This window comes from Procambarus clarkii, chromosome 90, assembly GCF_040958095.1.
Source record: "Procambarus clarkii isolate CNS0578487 chromosome 90, FALCON_Pclarkii_2.0, whole genome shotgun sequence".
NCBI lineage: Eukaryota > Metazoa > Arthropoda > Malacostraca > Decapoda > Cambaridae > Procambarus > Procambarus clarkii.
Window position 1 is genome coordinate 15,550,985 of NC_091239.1, and position 19,086 is coordinate 15,570,070.

At 51.2% G+C, this 19,086-nt stretch overlaps 1 protein-coding gene across 3 annotated transcripts in view; it reads right to left on the reverse strand.

Annotated features, from left to right (window-relative positions):
* LOC123746603 (uncharacterized) overlaps positions 1 to 19,086 on the reverse strand; it is a 156,133-nt gene that overhangs the window by 123,181 nt on the left and 13,866 nt on the right. Inside the window, exons 1-2 of one of the 3 annotated variants that reach the window (XM_069318378.1) lie at positions 16,101 to 16,175; positions 4,035 to 4,156 (exon numbers count right to left, since the gene is read on the reverse strand). In XM_069318378.1, the coding sequence (XP_069174479.1) occupies positions 4,035 to 4,076 (42 nt within the window). In that variant the 5' untranslated portion in view covers positions 4,077 to 4,156; positions 16,101 to 16,175. Of the gene's footprint in view, positions 1 to 3,786; positions 3,975 to 4,034; positions 4,157 to 16,100; positions 16,176 to 19,086 lie in introns of those variants that run through there. The other 2 variants (XM_069318377.1, XM_069318379.1) reach the window with 2 other exon arrangements.

A 19,086-nucleotide genomic window follows, 5' to 3' on the forward strand; every position in this document is an offset into this window, starting at 1 on the left:
ATCATTAAATCCCTCTTGCAATAGCGTTAAATCCCTTTGCAATAACGCTATAATAGTGTTCAATCCCCCTTGCAAAAGCCCTAAACCCCCGTTGGACCGCCAGCACCTTCCCTCGCCCTGTAACATAAATACTCATTACACCACTATAAACGCTCATTTACACATTCATTACGTTATAAACACACCGCCTTGCTATCCTCCACCCAGCGGCTACATTACCCAACACTATCAACGTCTCTTTAGCGTTTAAATAACGTTGATAACCTCTCACGCAACGTTTCAACGACGCCACTCTTCGATGTTGGGCCCCATTGGGTTCTGAGTTCGAAGTCGGAGTCGAAGTCGAAGAAGACGGGCTGGATCAACAGGCGGTCAGCAAGGAGGCCCTCGCCTGGATGGTTATCTTGAGGTTATCTTATCATATCTCTGGATATTTGTTGTTCTGGAATTACTCTCACAAAGAGATGGTTGACAATGGAAATCTTGTTCAAGTAGGATCCCTGATTTATAGGAATTTACCCGAGGGCCACTGTCTTTAGTGGCCCTTGACGGGGAACAGGGAGCCCTGAGGGCCACCGTCTTTAGTGGCCCTTGACGGGGGACAGGGAGCCCTGAGGGCCACCGTCTTTAGTGGCCCTTGACGGGGGACAGGGAGCCCTGAGGGCCACCGTCTTTAGTGGCCCTTGACGGGGGACAGGGAGCCCTGAGGGCCACCGTCTTTAGTGGCCCTTGACGGGGACAGGGAGCCCTGAGGGCCACCGTCTTTAGTGGCCCTTGACGTGGACAGGAAGCCCTGAGGGCCACCGTCTTTAGTGGCCCTTGACGGGGACAGGAAGCCCTGAGGGCCACCGTCTTTAGTGGCCCTTGACGTGGACAAGAAGCCCTGAGGGCCACCGTCTCTAGTGGCCCCGACAGGGACAGGGAGTCCTGAGGGCCACCGTCTGTAGTGGCCCCCGACGGGGACAGGAAGCCCTGAGGGCCACCGTCTCTAGTGGCCCCGACAGGAGCCAGATCCGAAACTGTAGTCTATGACCTCGGCTGACAACCGAGGTACCTCGGAATAACAGAAACGTTTCAACAACTTTCCTTTCACCTAATACTTCTATTCCCCCCCAACAGTAAAGAGGTACCCGGGAGTTAGGCAACTGTTGTGGGTTGCATCATGGGAAAGGTCAGTAGTTGGTCCAGCGGGACCGAGGTAAGGTCGCTCATACAGGTTTTCTGGCCCGAAAACAGCAATTATAATCCCCGGACAATTACAAAAGAATAACAAATAGTTTTTTTATTTGCAAATGCAAATTTTTATTTGCGAATGAGATGGAAATAGTTAAGTTTAATACAGTAATTCAGTTCTGATAAATTGCCATCCAAATATTTATTATCTCAGTTACCCATTCATTTGGTTTTTCTTCCCAGTCATAACATAGTAATATAAACAAGGGGTAACTCAAGGAAACATCAATAGACGCCACAACTTTTTTTTTTTTTTTTTTTTTGAGATATATAGAAGAGTTGTTACATTCTTGTAGAGCCACTAGTACGCGTAGCGTTTCGGGCAAGTCCTTAATCCTATGGTCCCTGGAATACGATCCCCTGCCGCGAAGAATCGTTTTTTCATCCAAGTACACATTTTACTGTTGCGTTAAACAGAGGCTACAGTTAAGGAATTGCGCCCAGTAAATCCTCCCCGGCCAGGATACGAATCCATGACATAGCGCTCGCGGAACGCCAGGCGAGTGTCTTACCACTACACCACGGAGACTCTCTAACTAACACACTTCCTGTATTCTCGGCTCCCAGCCATCCCACAACTGAAAACTGGTTTCATAATACCTTCAAATATGAAGTTTTATTTGACTATTAAGTAATATCCAGCAAGTATAGGTCACTTCTCAATAATAATTTACACATTTCTGAGCAGGTCACAGCTGTTTTTAGTGAGGCACGTCAACTGCCGTACAGCAAGTTACTCCCTTAAGGGTAAACGCTTATAAATGTTCGTAGAGAGAATGTAAAGGGCGGAACATAATGCGACTGTAAGAGAACTGATTATTTCACGGGGGGACTTCACGATACTGCAATGGTATAGGGTCACTAAACCTGGTGAGAGAGCTCTCAGGGGCCACTAAACCTTTAGAGGGAGCTCTCAAGGGTCACTAAACCTGGTGAGAGAGAGCTCTCAGGGGCCACTAAACCTTTAGAGGGAGCTCTCAAGGGTCACTAAACCTGGTGAGAGAGAGCTCTCAGGGGCCACTAAACCTTTAGAGGGAGCTCTCAAGGGTCACTAAACCTGGTGAGAGAGAGCTCTCAGGGGCCACTAAACCTTTAGAGGGAGCTCTCAAGGGTCACTAAACCTTTAGAGGGAGCTCTCAAGGGTCACTAAACCTGGTGAGAGAGAGCTCTCAGGGGCCACTAAACCTTTAGAGGGAGCTCTCAAGGGTCACTAAACCTGGTGAGAGAGAGCTCTCAAGGGCCACTAAACCTTTAGAGGGAGCTCTCAAGGGCCACTAAACCTTTAGAGGGAGCTCTCAAGGGCCACTAAACCTTTAGAGGGAGCTCTCAAGGGCCACTAAACCTTTAGAGGGAGCTCTCAAGGGCCACTAAACCTTTAGAGGGAGCTCTCAAGGGCCACTAAACCTTTAGAGGGAGCTCTCAAGGGCCACTAAACCTTTAGAGGGAGCTCTCAAGGGCCACTAAACCTTTAGAGGGAGCTCTCAAGGGCCACTAAACCTTTAGAGGGAGCTCTCAAGGGCCACTAAACCTTTAGAGGGAGCTCTCAAGGGCCACTAAACCTTTAGAGGGAGCTCTCAAGGGCCACTAAACCTTTAGAGGGAGCTCTCAAGGGCCACTAAACCTTTAGAGGGAGCTCTCAAGGGCCACTAAACCTTTAGAGGGAGCTCTCAAGGGCCACTAAACCTTTAGAGGGAGCTCTCAAGGGCCACTAAACCTTTAGAGGGAGCTCTCAAGGGCCACTAAACCTTTAGAGGGAGCTCTCAAGGGCCACTAAACCTTTAGAGGGAGCTCTCAAGGGCCACTAAACCTTTAGAGGGAGCTCTCAAGGGCCACTAAACCTTTAGAGGGAGCTCTCAAGGGCCACTAAACCTTTAGAGGGAGCTCTCAAGGGCCACTAAACCTTTAGAGGGAGCTCTCAAGGGCCACTAAACCTTTAGAGAGAGCCCTCAAGGGCCACTAAACCTGGTGAGAGAGCTCTCAAGGGCCACTAAACTTGGAGAGGAAGCACTCAAGGGCCACTAAACCTGGAGAGGAAGCACTCAAGTGCCACTAAACCTGGAGAGGAAGCACTCAAGGGCCACTAAACCTGGAGAGGAAGCACTCAAGTGCCACTAAACCTGGAGAGGAAGCACTCAAGGGCCACTAAACCTGGAGAGGAAGCACTCAAGGGCCACTAAACCTGGGGAGGAAGCACTCAAGTGCCACTAAACCTGGAGAGGAAGCACTCAAGTGCCACTAAACCTGGAGAGGAAGCACTCAAGGGCCACTAAACCTGGAGAGGAAGCACTCAAGGGCCACTAAACCTGGAGAGGAAGCTCTCAAGGGCCACTAAACCTGGAGAGGAAGCACTCAAGTGCCACTAAACCTGGAGAGGAAGCTCTCAAGTGCCACTAAACCTGGAGAGGAAGCACTCAAGTGCCACTAAACCTGCAGAGGAAGCACTCAAGTGCTACTAAACCTGCAGAGGAAGCACTCAAGGGCCACTAAACCTGCAGAGGAAGCACTCAAGTGTCACTAAACCTGGAGAGATAAGTATGAAAGATATGTACTTACTGACGGCGTTGAGGGCGACGACGTTGAGAGCGGGAGCGTCGAGACGCTCGAGGGAGAGATGGAGGCAGAAAGAGTGCTGGAGAACGCGGTGTTGGTGTAGCCTGTTGCGTGCGGTGGGCCGGTGGGCCGGTGGGTGGTGTAGGTGGGCCGGTGGGTGGGTGGGTGGTGTAGGTGGGCCGCACTGGGAGCTGGGCCAACTTGCCGCCAAATGTGGGCCGCTACCTGTCATAATTCCTTTATATACTCACCTGTTGCTCGTGGGAGGTTGCCAGACACTCCACTGGCGTCATATTGGCGTAGGAAGCCGGTCGGCCGAGCGGTAACCGTCAGAGTGCCAGCGTTGGTCCTCCTGTCCCAGCACTCGTATAACCTGTCCAGAGGGGAGACGGGGAGTCTTTTACACCGTCAGGGTTGATTCTCCCGTCCAAGCCCTAACATAACCCGTCAACAGGGGGTCTTGACAGTGTGGCGAGCCTCTAGGAGATTCTCCACTGTCCTGTCATGCACAAATTTACAACATAAATACGAGGGGAATATTTAATTTATTAAAAGACCATATTTGTAATCGACTAGCAGTACCCGGCCACGCATTGTTGCTGAGCCACAGCAACCTTCCCCTGTCCCCTCGTCCTCCCAAGCATTCCTCCCTCCCTCGTCCCCTCGTCCTCCCAACCATTCCTCCCTCCCTCGTCCCCTCGTCCTCCCAACCATTCCTCCCTCCCTCGTCCCCTCGTCCTCCCAACCATTCCTCCCTCCCTCGTCCCCTCGTCCTCCCAACCATTCCTCCCTCCCTCGTCCCCTCGTCCTCCCACCATTCCCCACTCCCTCACCCGATGCATTCCCAAATGATCTGATGTTTCCGTCAGAAAATTGGGAACATCAAATGATCTGATGTTCCCATCACTGAAATATAAGAAAAACAGTTAAAAAAACGAAATGAAAAAAAATGAAAAAATAAAAAAATAAACTATACTCATGAAATGAACGATATGGTAAACAACACAGGTCAATTCTAATGCAATGTCACACAAAATAATTAAATCAAAATGGAAAATCTAAATCTATGAAAAATCAATTTATCTATGAAATCGGAAACATTGAAATGGAATCCTAACATATTTAGTAAAGCGTGTGTTGCTCTTATATGCAACAGATGGCGCTGTTTAAAAAAAAACATGTTTTTACCTGTCACAGGTACCTGTGACATCCATACTTATACTCACGAAATAAACGGCATGGTAAACAACACAGCTCAATTCTAATGCAATGTCACACAAAATAATTAAATCAAAATTAAAATAAATCGAAATCTATGAAAATTCCATTTATCAACGCAATCGGAAACATTGAAATGGAATCGTAACATATTTAGTATAGCGAGTGTTGCCATTACGTGCAACAGATGGCGCTGTTTTTCAAAAAAGCATGTTCCTGTCACAGGTGTGGCATGTATATAGTAGGTATATAAAAACACGCGCGTATTCGAATGCAACGTTGTGTCAAAATTTCAAAGCAATCAGTGAAGAACTTTCGGAGATTAGCGATTTTGAACAAATGAACATCTACATTTTTATTGATATAGATGAATAAAAATGCGCGGACAAATGGCAGAAAAATGGCGGTCAACGTGTCTGTGACGTCACACCCGTCATTGTTCACTGTCAAAAAGACAGCAAGGAGCACATGGACAGAATATTGCTGTCAGATGTGTAAAGGAACCCGTTCTCGCACTTTCTTACAGTCAATATTGACTTATTAAATAAGTGCATATGTGACATACTAATTTATTGTCAATATTTTAGTTTACCTTGAAAAGCTTCATAGAAAACATCGACCTTACCTAACCTTCTTATTACGTTAAGATAAGCATATTATTGCTTCGTAATTACAATTATTAATTTCCCTATACCTATAATAGGTTAAGTAATAATTGTAATTACGAAGCAATAAGATTCTTATCTTAACATACTAAGAAGGTTAGGTAAGGTCGGTGTTTTCTATGAAGCTTTTCGAGGTAAACTAAAATATTCACAATAAATTAGTATGTCACATATGCACGTATTTAATAAGTCAATATTGACTATACGAAAGTGCGAGAATGGGTTGGTAAATCATTTACAAAAATTCAAGTAATGTTGGTCGTGTGTAATTTGGTACTGAAACAACCATAGAAACCAATTTTGCTTACAGTGAGCAATTATATCTTCCCCGGTAGTTAGTATTGTGAGAAGCTAAGGCAGGTGTGTGTTATAGTGCAGGAAGCGGGTTGGCAGCCTAGAGGCGTGTGGGGTTACTCTGCCACTCTGGGACCTGACGGCTGAGTGGACAGCGCTCGGGATTAATAGTCCTATAAGTCCGGGGATCTATCCCCGGCAGAGGCGGAAAAAAATGGACAAAGTTTCTCTCACCCTGATGTACTGTTCACCTAGCAGTATATATGTACCTGGGAGTTAGACAGCTGCTACGGGCTGCTTCCTGGGGATGTGTAACAAAAAGGAGGCCTGGTCGAGGACCGGGCCGCAGGGACGCTACGCCCCGAAATCATCGCAAGATAACCTCCAGTGACTTCAACACTGGAAGACTAGTGAGAGAAGTACTTAGCTAATTGTACTTGCGGGGGTTGAGCTTTGGCTCTTTGGTCCCGCCTCTCAACTGTCAATCAACAGTGGTCTCCTCGTTGTGTTGTGCACAACACCACAAGAAATTGATGTTGAGGCAACAGGTGGGAGGAAGGTACCTACCTAGGAAGGAAACCTACCTGATCAACCAGGCTGTGACTCATACGTCAGGCTGCGAGCAGCCGCGTCTAACAGCCTGGTTGATCAGTCCAGCAACCAGGAGGCCTGGTCGACGACCGGGCCGCGGGGACACTAAGCCCCGGAAGCACCTCAAGGTAGCCTCAAGGTAAGGTCTGCAGAGCTGCGAATATGGCGCCAGCACGACCATCTGTCGTGCTGGCGTAATATTGGCGTAGGGAGCCGGTCGGCCGAGCGGACAGCACACTGGACTTGTGGTCCTGTGGTCCTGGGTTCGATCCCAGGCGCCAGCGAGAAACAATGGGCAGGGTTTCTTTCACCCTATGCCCCTGTTACCAAGCAGTAAAATAGGTACCTGGGTGTTAGTCAGCTGTCACGGGCTGCTTCCTAGGGGTAGAGGCCTGGTCGAGGACCGGGCCGCTGGGACACTAAAAAAGCCCCGAAATCATCTCAAAATAACCTCAAGATAACCTACCAGACGACCCAAAACAGAAAACGGGACAGTACGTCACTTTCGCCAACCGCTTCCATTGTCTAGTACGACCATTTTAGCCCATGTGTGACGCATACGTGCGAAAAGCGACGTTGGAGGAGAACAGGTTGTTATTAAACACTCAAAAACAGAAGAGAATTAACTTTTCACTTTGAGTCAAAACGGTCGCAATAGCTTGTTAAGACAGTCCAATAATGTGCATTACAACCAGTGTACCAGAGAATGTTGCAGGTATGTACAAACCTAAGTCCTGTGGCCATACATCCAACCTGCCCTGTTACAAAGAACGTCGCTTTTCGCACGTATGTGTTACATAAGACCAAAAATGGTCGTACTAGACAATGGAAGCGGCTGGCGAAAGTGACGTACTGTCCCGTTTTCTGTTTTGGGTCCTCTGGTAGGTAAGGAGAGACCACTTTAAACCCCGCAAACACACAACATAACTGGCCCTATTTTCCGCTTGTTACAACTTTGAATAAAGTTGTTACATCTTGTTACATAACGTTTTTATAGCGTATTAAAACGTTGCTACAACTTGCTATATTGGTTGTTACAACTTGTTAGGTGTTAAAACTAGTTCAAACGTTGAAGTAACCTCGTAATACCGTCGTGTGTTTGGCGGGAAGTGACCCGTTTTCTTGACGTTGTGGAACTTTAGGAGGGCGGACTGATCTATCTTGTGTGTAGCATCTGGGTTGTCGCAAGCTAACTGAGCCTCAGGTGACAGACATAACTGGGGACACAGCCAGGAAACGAGAGGTGCTAACACTCTTCCTGGTCACCGTACACAGTGTGTGCCCCCGACAGTGAACACCACACCGTTACACACGTATCCGGCCCGTCCTCCGTCGAGAAACTGTAGTAAAGTGCTCTTATCGTAACTTACCTGACGACCCAAAACAGAAAACGGGACAGTACGTCACTTTTGCCTGCCGCTTCCATTTCTAGTACGACGATTTTTGGCCTTAGGTAGAATATACGTCAAAATGAGACGTGCTATTTGGAGGCCGGGATGACGTATCAACCCGACGTGTTCATGAAGGGTTCCACACACACACACACACACACACACACTCGTGGTTCTTAGTGCACCATCAAATGTGTAAGAAGAAAATAAATGCACTCTCCGTGGTGTAGTGGTAAGACACTCGCCTGGCGTTCCGCGAGCGCTATGTCATGGGTTCGTATCCTGGCCGGGGAGGATTTACTGGCCGCAAATCCTTAACTGTAGCCTCTGTTTAACGCAACAGTAAAATGTGTACTTGGATGAAAAAACGATTCTTCGCGGCAGGGGATCGTATTCCAGGGACCATAGGATTAAGGACTTGCCCGAAACGCTACGCGTACTAGTGGCTCTACAAGAATGTAACAACTCTTGTATATATCTCAAAAAAAAAAAAAAAAAAAAAACAATACCTTCACATCTCTATGGACTAAAATACCTGTACTTAAGCTCACCCCCCCCCCCTCTCTCTAGGCCATCTGCTGACCAGTTACATAACTCAGGGGGGGGTATCTATTTTACTCCAGGGTGAACAGGGGTATCTGGTGAAAGGAACCGTGCCCAACCGTTTCTGTTCAGCGTGTAGGATTGAGTCCGGGTTGGTGTGGTGTGCACCACTCTCAACGAACACGTCCTCAGTAACTGGAGTTTCATCCTCACAGGAAGTTTGAATACCTTTCAGGTGAGCCAATTAGGCAAATGAGCCTAAAAAGAGCGATTTTCCAGCAACAAAGCTTGTCACCCCACATGGCCTACATCACCCACATGAGGTAATACAGCTGTATAAACAGGTAATACATCAGCATGGGAACAAGCCGAGGCATTAAGGTAACGAGCGCACTTGACACATGTTGAAACAATAAAGCAATAAATATGGCGTAAGCTTGACATAGCGGCGACAAAGCCAGCAGCCCCCACACTGAGGGCCGCCCGTGTCCCGTAATTGGTCCCGGGACACGGCCCTTGGTCCCTGTCAACTGTAAAATTGTCTCTTGTTGTTTAGCCTCTAGTGTTCGCTGTATTGTTTCAGTCCCCCCCTCGGCCCGCCATTGAGCGCGGGCTTGTTCTCTTTGGTACCAGGTGGCGCAGCGTGGGGGTGGCTGGTGGCGTGGGGGAGGCTGGTGGCGTGGGGGTGGCTGGTGGCGTGGGGGAGGCTGGTGGCGTGGGGGTGGCTGGTGGTGTGGGGGTGGCTGGTGGCGTGGGGGTGGCTGGTGGTGTGGGGGGAGGCTGGTGGCGTGGGGGAGGCTGGTGGCGTGGGGGTGGCTGGTGGTGTGGGGGTGGCTGGTGGCGTGGGGGGTGGCTGGTGGTGTGGGGGTGGCTGGTGGTGTGGGGGTGGCTGGTGGCGTGGGGGTGGCTGGTGGCGTGGGGGAGGCTGGTGGCGTGGGGGGTGGCTGGTGGTGTGGGGGTGGCTGGTGGTGTGGGGGAGGCTGGTGGCGTGGGGGGTGGCTGGTGGTGTGGGGGTGGCTGGTGGTGTGGGGGTGGCTGGTGGTGTGGGGGTGGCTGGTGGCGTGGGGGAGGCTGGTGGCGTGGGGGAGGCTGGTGGCGTGGGGGGTGGCTGGTGGTGTGGGGGTGGCTGGTGGTGTGGGGGTGGCTGGTGGTGTGGGGGTGGCTGGTGGCGTGGGGGGTGGCTGGTGGCGTGGGGGTGGCTGGTGGTGTGGGGGTGGCTGGTGGTGTGGGGGTGGCTGGTGGCGTGGGGGTGGCTGGTGGCGTGGGGGAGGCTGGTGGCGTGGGGGTGGCTGGTGGCGTGGGGGAGGCTGGTGGCGTGGGGAGGCTGGTGGCGTGGGGGGTGGCTGGTGGTGTGGGGGTGGCTGGTGGTGTGGGGGTGGCTGGTGGCGTGGGGGAGGCTGGTGGCGTGGGGGGTGGCTGGTGGTGTGGGGGTGGCTGGTGGTGTGGGGGTGGCTGGTGGTGTGGGGGTGGCTGGTGGCGTGGGGGAGGCTGGTGGCGTGGGGGAGGCTGGTGGCGTGGGGGGTGGCTGGTGGTGTGGGGGTGGCTGGTGGTGTGGGGGTGGCTGGTGGTGTGGGGGTGGCTGGTGGCGTGGGGGGTGGCTGGTGGCGTGGGGGTGGCTGGTGGTGTGGGGGTGGCTGGTGGTGTGGGGGTGGCTGGTGGCGTGGGGGTGGCTGGTGGCGTGGGGGAGGCTGGTGGCGTGGGGGGTGGCTGGTGGCGTGGGGGAGGCTGGTGGCGTGGGGGAGGCTGGTGGTGTGGGGGTTGGCTGGTGGCGTGGGGGAGGCTGGTGGCGTGGGGGTGGCTGGTGGCGTGGGGGAGGCTGGTGGTGTGGGGGGTGGCTGGTGGCGTGGGGGTGGCTGGTGGTGTGGGGGAGGCTGGTGGCGTGGGGGAGGCTGGTGGCGTGGGGGAGGCTGGTGGCGTGGGGGGTGGCTGGTGGTGTGGGGGTGGCTGGTGGCGTGGGGGAGGCTGGTGGCGTGGGGGAGGCTGGTGGCGTGGGGGGTGGCTGGTGGTGTGGGGGTGGCTGGTGGCGTGGGGGAGGCTGGTGGCGTGGGGGGTGGCTGGTGGTGTGGGGGAGGTTGGTGGCGTGGGGGAGGCTGGTGGCGTGGGGGTGGCTGGTGGCGTGGGGGAGGCTGGTGGTGTGGGGGGAGGCTGGTGGCGTGGGGGAGGCTAGTGGCGTGGGGGAGGCTGGTGGTGTGGGGGGAGGCTGGTGGCGTGGGGGAGGCTGGTGGCGTGGGGGGAGGCTGGTGGCGTGGGGGAGGCTAGTGGCGTGGGGGAGACTGGTGGCGTGGGGGAGGCTGGTGGCGTGGGGGAGGCTGGTGGCGTGGGGGAGGCTGGTGGCGTGGGGGATGCTGGTGGCGTGGGGGAGGCTGGTGGTGTGGGGGGAGGCTGGTGGCGTGGGGGAGGCTGGTGGTGTGGGGGGAGGCTGGTGGCGTGGGGGAGGCTAGTGGCGTGGGGGAGGCTGGTGGCGTGGGGGAGGCTGGTGGCGTGGGGGAGGCTGGTGGCGTGGGGGAGGCTGGTGGTGTGGGGGGAGGCTGGTGGCGTGGGGGAGGCTGGTGGCGTGGGGGAGGCTGGTGGCGTGGGGGAAGGCTAGTGGTGTGGGGGGAGGCTAGTGGTGTGGGGGAGGCTGGTGGCGTGGGGGAGGCTGGTGGTGTGAGGGAGGCTAGTGGTGTGGGGGGAGGCTAGTGGTGTGGGGGTGGCTGGTGGCGTGGGGGAGGCTGGTGGCGTGGGGGAGGCTGGTGGCGTGGGGGAGGCTAGTGGTGTGGGGGGAGGCTGGTGGCGTGGGGGGAGGCTGGTGGCGTGGGGAAGGCTGGTGGCGTGGGGGGAGGCTGGTGGCGTGGGGGAGGCTGGTGGCGTGGGGGGAGGCTGGTGGCGTGGGGGAGGCTAGTGGCGTGGGGGAGACTGGTGGCGTGGGGGAGGCTGGTGGCGTGGGGGAGGCTGGTGGCGTGGGGGAGGCTGGTGGCGTGGGGGAGGCTGGTGGCGTGGGGGGAGGCTGGTGGCGTGGGGGGAGGCTGGTGGTGTGGGGGGAGGCTGGTGGCGTGGGGGGAGGCTGGTGGCGTGGGGAAGGCTGGTGGCGTGGGGGGAGGCTGGTGGCGTGGGGGAGGCTGGTGGCGTGGGGGAGGCTGGTGGCGTGGGGGGAGGCTGGTGGCGTGGGGGAGGCTGGTGGCGTGGGGGAGGCTGGTGGCGTGGGGGATGCTGGTGGCGTGGGGGAGGCTGGTGGCGTGGGGGGAGGCTGGTGGCGTGGGGGAGGCTAGTGGCGTGGGGGAAGCTGGTGGCGTGGGGGAGGCTGGTGGCGTGGGGGGAGGCTGGTGGCGTGGGGGGAGGCTGGTGGCGTGGGGGGAGGCTGGTGGCGTGGGGGAGGCTGGTGGCGTGGGGGAGGCTGGTGGCGTGGGGGAGGCTGGTGGCGTGGGGGGAGGCTGGTGGCGTGGGGGAGGCTGGTGGCGTGGGGGAGGCTGGTGGCGTGGGGGGAGGCTGGTGGCGTGGGGGAGGCTGGTGGCGTCGGGTGACGGCCCTCAGTGTTCCTCACCACCAGTAAGTACCACGCCCCTCATCCTTACAAACAATAGGTGCCTGAAAATACGAGACTCACTTTTCAGGTCAGAGTTCGAGTCCCCGATGATGCAAGTGAATGAAATGGTATTACCATATTCCAAGTGAAATTTGAAGTCTCAGTTCGAGTACCAGTTTGGCACGATGGTTGGGTTGTTAGTGGTAGGCTCGTATGGTCTTCACACCAGAGCTCCAATTATTAATTACTTCCATGTGAATGAAATTGTATTAATTACGTTATTGTGGATGCATCTGTGTTTACACAGTTTTCTTTCACCTGATACATCTGTTCACCTAGCTGTAAATAGGTACATGGTTGTTAAACAAATGTTATGAGTGGCATCGTGGAGATGGTCATTAAACACCTGGGGCCAGACTCACGAAGCAGTTACGCAAGCACTTACGAACCTGTACATCTTTTCTCAATCTATGGCGGTTTTGTTTACAATTATTAAACAGTTAATGAGCTCCGAAGCACCAAGAGACTGTTTATAACAATAACAACAGTTGATTGGCAAGTTTTCATGCTTGTAAACTGCTTAATAAATGTAATCAAAGCCGTCAAAGATTGAGGAAAGATGAACACGTTCGTAAGTGCTTGCGTAACTGCTTCGTGAATCTGGGGCCTGTTCTCCTTATAGCACGTCGCATTTTAAGGATAAAAACTAGCGTACAAGAAAATGGTAGCGGCTCGCGAAAACGACAATATCCCGTTTTCTGTTCGTGGGTCCTCTGGTAGGTTAGGTTAGTCCTCTTGTACGCTTAGCTCTGGCCCCCACCACAGCACACCTTCAACAGCAGTGTACAACAAGCCAGTGAGTCAAGCAATACATATATATGCACGACCACACACTATATCCACTTGTGATGTACGATAATCATATCACATGGGATGCCTGCTGGCGTCCTCCAATTAGCGACAAGATCACACTCCCGGAATACTCATACCAACCAATCACCGCCGGCAATCGCCTTAGCCTAAACTATTCATGGGAGTAAATAACAACTCTGTCCCATTCACCAACGAAAAAGAGAACAAATAATTGGTTACTTTTAACGAAACACTAAAAAGCTTTTGAACAAATGAATCGGAAACTGCGGAGAAAAATGAACTCTGCCAGATATGATCTAAGGAAAGCCTCGTGCTTCCTGGGATTTCCATTCACTCCTAAACACACTGAGCTAGGCTTTGCCCACCCGCGCTTACCTTACCTATTCTCTCTTCTCTATCCTTTTGAGATGTATTTTATTGTCTCAATATACGTACGTGAACTTCTCTTCTGCCGGCATCGTTATGTATATTTTTTGTTTTTTACATTTTACATTTTGTCGCGTGTTTAATGTTGAGATGTTATGAAATGAACACAAACACGTCCTTGTGAAGATTGTGGATACTCTTTACATAGTCGTTTCAATGTACCCTTTATATTTGCCGTAATATTTACGGTAAATAATTACTCTAATGATAATGAAATGATGCCGTAATTTACGGTAAAGATAGTATTCACCGTAATACTATTTTATAAAATAGTATCACGGTAAATTAACTTTTGGAACAAGATGATTATGATCATAATCATCATAGACTACTATCATTAGAAAAGTAACATTACACACACACTCTCATTGTAAAAAATATGACTGAGGTTGTTTGAGGTTGGGAGTTGAAGGCATAATCAACCTTCAACTCCACAGCATGACGAATTTACAGTATCCTTCAACTCCACTACATAAATAATAATTAGCCTATGGGACTAACCCCACTGTATAAACAAACCACAGAATCATATAACCTCAATCTACAATATCATACAACTCAGCTGTATAAACAATATAAAATATCCAAAAGCCCAACTGAGTAAACAGTTCTATAACCCTCCCAGTCCATCGTAATTCTTAAACATTACCTAACTCAGCTGCCAAACTGTCCTCTCGATTAATACATCGCATTTTGACGTCAAAATCCCTACGGACAATATATAGTGTACTATAAATCCCAGCGGCTCACAAAAAATCAACCCGTCCTTGGACTAAGTCAAGTCCATGCCATCCAGCGGTCGACCCCACAGACGCATTCATAATTTTTTACATGCTGTTCATTCAAAACAGGAATTTTCTCAAATATAAATTAATATTATAATATATTAGCATATTGTGTATATATAGGCATAGGTTAGGTTAGGTGTTTAGGTTCTGTTGGCGATTATTTGTATTTGTCAACCCGTCCTCGACTCAAGTCCATTACATCCAGCGGTCGCCCCCACAGACGCATTCATAACTTTTAACATGCTATAACTTGCTTTTAACTTGCTGTTCATTCAAAACAAGAATTTTCTCAAATATAAATTAGTATTATAATATATTAGCATATTGTGCATATATAGGCATAGGTTAGGTTAGGTTAGGTATTTAGGTTCGGTTGGCGATTATTTGCATTTGTAGTACGTGGGTGAAGCACTTATAGCGTTGTGATTCGAACAAAACTCGTCAGTGAAGCACTTGTTCCGGAAGTGTTCGAACGAAATCAGTTGTGAGTCGTGTGTTAACCGCTTTTCATTCATAAACAGGGGGTTTGGCGGGTGGATGGAATCACTTTTGGATCTTTGTTTGGAGGACGGGCTGGTATTTGTAGTACGTGGGTGAAGCATTTATAGCGTTGTGATTCGAACAAAATTCGTCAGTGAAGCATATGTTCCGGATATGTTCGAATGTCAGCAGTTGTGAGTCGTGTGTAAACCGCTTTTCATTCATAAACAGGGGGTTTGGCGGGTGCATGGAATCACTTTTGGATCTTTGTTTGGTGGACGGGCTGGGTTCGGAACAAAATTCGTCAGTGAAGCATTTGTTCCAGAAGTGTTCGAACGAAATCAGTTGTGAGTCTTGTGTAAACCGTTTTTCATTCATAAACAGCTGGGGGTTTGGCGGGTACATGGAATCACTTTTGGGTCTTTGGAGGACGGGCTGGGACAACGCTCAACCTTTTCTCGAAGAGTGCTTCGAACATGTCTACTATTCGAGTCACACCGCCGTCAGCCCGTCCACCAAACAAAGATCCAAAAGTGATTCCATGCACCCGCCAAACCCTCTGTTTATGACAACCAGTCCTCGACTCAAGTCCATTACATTCAGCGGTCAACCCCACAGACGCATTCATAAATTTTAACATGCTGTTCATTCAAAACGGGAATTTTCTCAAGTATAAATTAATATTATAATATATTAACATATTGTGTATATATAGGCATAGGATAGGTTAGGTTAGGTGTTTAGGTTCTGTTGGCGATTATTTGTATTTGTAGTACGTGGGTGAAGCATTTACAGCGTTGTGGTTCGAACAAAACTCGTCAGTGAAGCACTTGTTCCGGATATGTTCGAACGTCAGCAGTTGTGAGTCGTGTGTAAACCGCTTTTCATTCATAAACAGGGGGTTTGGCGGGGGCATGGAATCACTTTTGGATCTTTGTTTGGAGGACGGGCTGCTCTCAACTGTTGACGTTCGAACACTTCCTGAACAAGTGCTTCACTGCAAATTTTGTTCGAACCACAACGCTGTAAATGCTTCATCCGTGTACTACAACTGATTTCGTTCGAACAGTTCCGGAACAAGTGCTGTAAAATGCTTCACCCACGTACAACAAATACAAATAATTTCCAACAGAAACAAAACACCTAAGCTAGCGCTAACTATATACAAAATTATAATATATCCAATAACTTATACTTGAATATTTGAGAAAATGACAATATTGAGTACACAGTACGCTAGTGAATATGTCTGAACTGTCGGCCGGCCGCCACTTGGAGGACCATAAGATGGTTTGAATCCTCCTGCATAAACAATTACACTATTCTATAAACTAACTGTTTAATTACTGGTTATCGGTCACTGGTTAGCTCATTAAGCAAACGTTAATTATTGAAGTTACCAGGTATGTGTACTGGATGCCTTACGGCGTCCATGTTGAAATATATTGCTTTCCACGTCTCAATCTTCTTCCCGGCTAAAACTTATCACTAGAGTTTTTTGTTTTCTTCAACCTCAGCACTAAAAATGTTCACAAGTATATCTTACAGCTGTGAAGAAGGTGGTCATTTAAGGAGAGGAGGAGTGACAAGCGTGAGCACATATGTGAGGGGCGACGTGTGTTTACATCGTCGTGTTATGGGGGCGTCGGGGCGGACTAGCGCCGCCATCCCTGTACCCATTTTCTCTCACTGCCGCGGGAAATATTTTCAAATTCAAATGTTTATTCAGGTAAAAGTACATACATAGAAGATGAGTTACAAACATAATGTTGAATATATAGATAGAGCTGGTACATACAATGCCTAAAGCCACTAATATGCATAGCGTTTCGGGCAAGGTGTAGGGAAAAGAACACTTTAGACTAAAATTTAATACTAATTGAGATTGAGATGTTCACCAAATGCTTAATTTTCCCACGTAAGGAAACGTTGGACTTGCTTATATATCAGGCTTCAAGTATTACCAGGAGGGAGGACGGTGGTGTATTACCAGGAGGGAGGACGGTGGTGTATTACCAGGAGGGAGGACGCTGGTGTATTACCAGGAGGGACGACGCTGGTGTATTACCAGGAGGGAGGATGGTGGTGTATTACCAGGAGGGATTATGGTGGTGTATTACCAGGAGGGAGGACGCTGGTGTATTACCAGGAGGGAGGACGCTGGTGTATTACCAGGAGGGAGGACGGTGGTGTATTACCAGGAGGGACGACGCTGGTGTATTATTACCAGGAGGGAGGACGCTGGTGTATTACCAGGAGGGACGACGCTGGTGTATTATTACCAGGAGGGAGGACGCTGGTGTATTACCAGGAGGGACGACGCTGGTGTATTACCAGGAGGGACGACGCTGGTGTATTACCAGGAGGGACGACGCTGGTGTATTACCAGGAGGGACGACGCTGGTGTATTATTACCAGGAGGGAGGACGCTGGTGTATTACCAGGAGGGACGACGCTGGTGTATTATTACCAGGAGGGAGGACGCTGGTGTATTACCAGGAGGGACGACGCTGGTGTATTACCAGGAGGGACGACGCTGGTGTATTACCAGGAGGGACGACGCTGGTGTATTACCAGGAGGGACGACGCTGGTGTATTACCAGGAGGGACGACGCTGGTGTATTACCAGGAGGGACGACGCTGGTGTATTACCAGGAGGGACGACGCTGGTGTATTATTACCAGGAGGGAGGACGCTGGTGTATTACCAGGAGGGACGACGCTGGTGTATTACCAGGAGGGACGACGCTGGTGTATTACCAGGAGGGACGACGCTGGTGTATTACCAGGAGGGACGACGCTGGTGTATTACCAGGAGGGAGGAAGGTGGTGTATTACCAGGAGGGACGACGCTGGTGTATTACCAGGAGGGACGACGCTGGTGTATTACCAGGAGGGACGACGCTGGTGTATTACCAGGAGGGACGACGCTGGTGTATTACCAGGAGGGAGGAAGGTGGTGTATTACCAGGAGGGACGACGCTGGTGTATTACCAGGAGGGACGACGCTGGTGTATTACCAGGAGGGACGACGCTGGTGTATTACCAGGAGGGAGGAAGGTGGTGTATTACCAGGAGGGACGACGCTGGTGTATTACCAGGAGGGACGACGCTGGTGTATTACCAGGAGGGACGACGCTGGTGTATTACCAGGAGGGAGGACGCTGGTGTATTGCCAGGAGGGACGACACTGGTGTATTACCAGGAGGGAGGACACTGGTGTATTACCAGGATGGAGGACATTGGTGTATTGCCAGGAGGGACGACGCTGGTGTATTACCAGGATGGAGGACATTGGTGTATTACCAGGAGGGAGGACGGTGGTGTATTACCAGGAGGGAGGATGGTGGTGTATTACCAGGAGGGAGGACGGTGGTGTATTACCAGGAGGGAGGATGGTGGTGTATTACCAGGAGGCAGGACGGTGGTGTATTACCAGGAGGGAGGATGGTGGTGTATTACCAGGAGGGAGGATGGTGGTGTATTACCAGGAGGGAGTACGGTGGTGTATTACCAGGAGGGAGGATGGTGGTGTATTACCAGGAGGGAGGACATTGGTGTATTACCAGGAGGCAGGACGGTGGTGTATTACCAGGAGGGAGGATGGTGGTGTATTACCAGGAGGGAGGATGGTGGTGTATTACCAGGAGGGAGGACATTGGTGTATTACCAGGAGGCAGGACGGTGGTGTATTACCAGGAGGGAGGATGGTGGTGTATTACCAGGAGGGAGTACGGTGGTGTATTACCAGGAGGGAGGATGGTGGTGTATTACCAGGAGGGAGGACATTGGTGTATTACCAGGAGGCAGGACGGTGGTGTATTACCAGGAGGGAGGATGGTGGTGTATTACCAGGAGGGAGGATGGTGGTGTATTACCAGGAGGGAGGACATTGGTGTATTACCAGGAGGCAGGACGGTGGTGTATTACCAGGAGGGAGGACATTGGTGTATTACCAGGAGGCAGGACGGTGGTGTATTACCAGGAGGGAGGATGGTGGTGTATTACCAGGAGGGAGGATGGTGGTGTATTACCAGGAGGGAGTACGGTGGTGTATTACCAGGAGGGAGGATGGTGGTGTATTACCAGGAGGGAGGACATTGGTGTATTACCAGGAGGCAGGACGGTGGTGTATTACCAGGAGGGAGGATGGTGGTGTATTACCAGGAGGGAGGATGGTGGTGTATTACCAGGAGGGAGTACGGTGGTGTATTACCAGGAGGGAGGATGGTGGTGTATTACCAGGAGGGAGTACGGTGGTGTATTACCAGGAGGGAGGACGATGGTGTATTACCAGGAGGGAGGACGATGGTGTATTACCAGGAGGGAGAACGATGGTGTATTACCAGGAGGGACGACGCTGGTGTATTACCAGGAGGGAGGACGATGGTGTATTACCAGGAGGGACGACGTTGGTGTATTACCAGGAGGGAGGACGATGGTGTATTACCAGGAGGGACGACGCTGGTGTATTACCAGGAGGGACGACACTGGTGTATTACCAGGAGGGAGGACACTGGTGTATTACCAGGA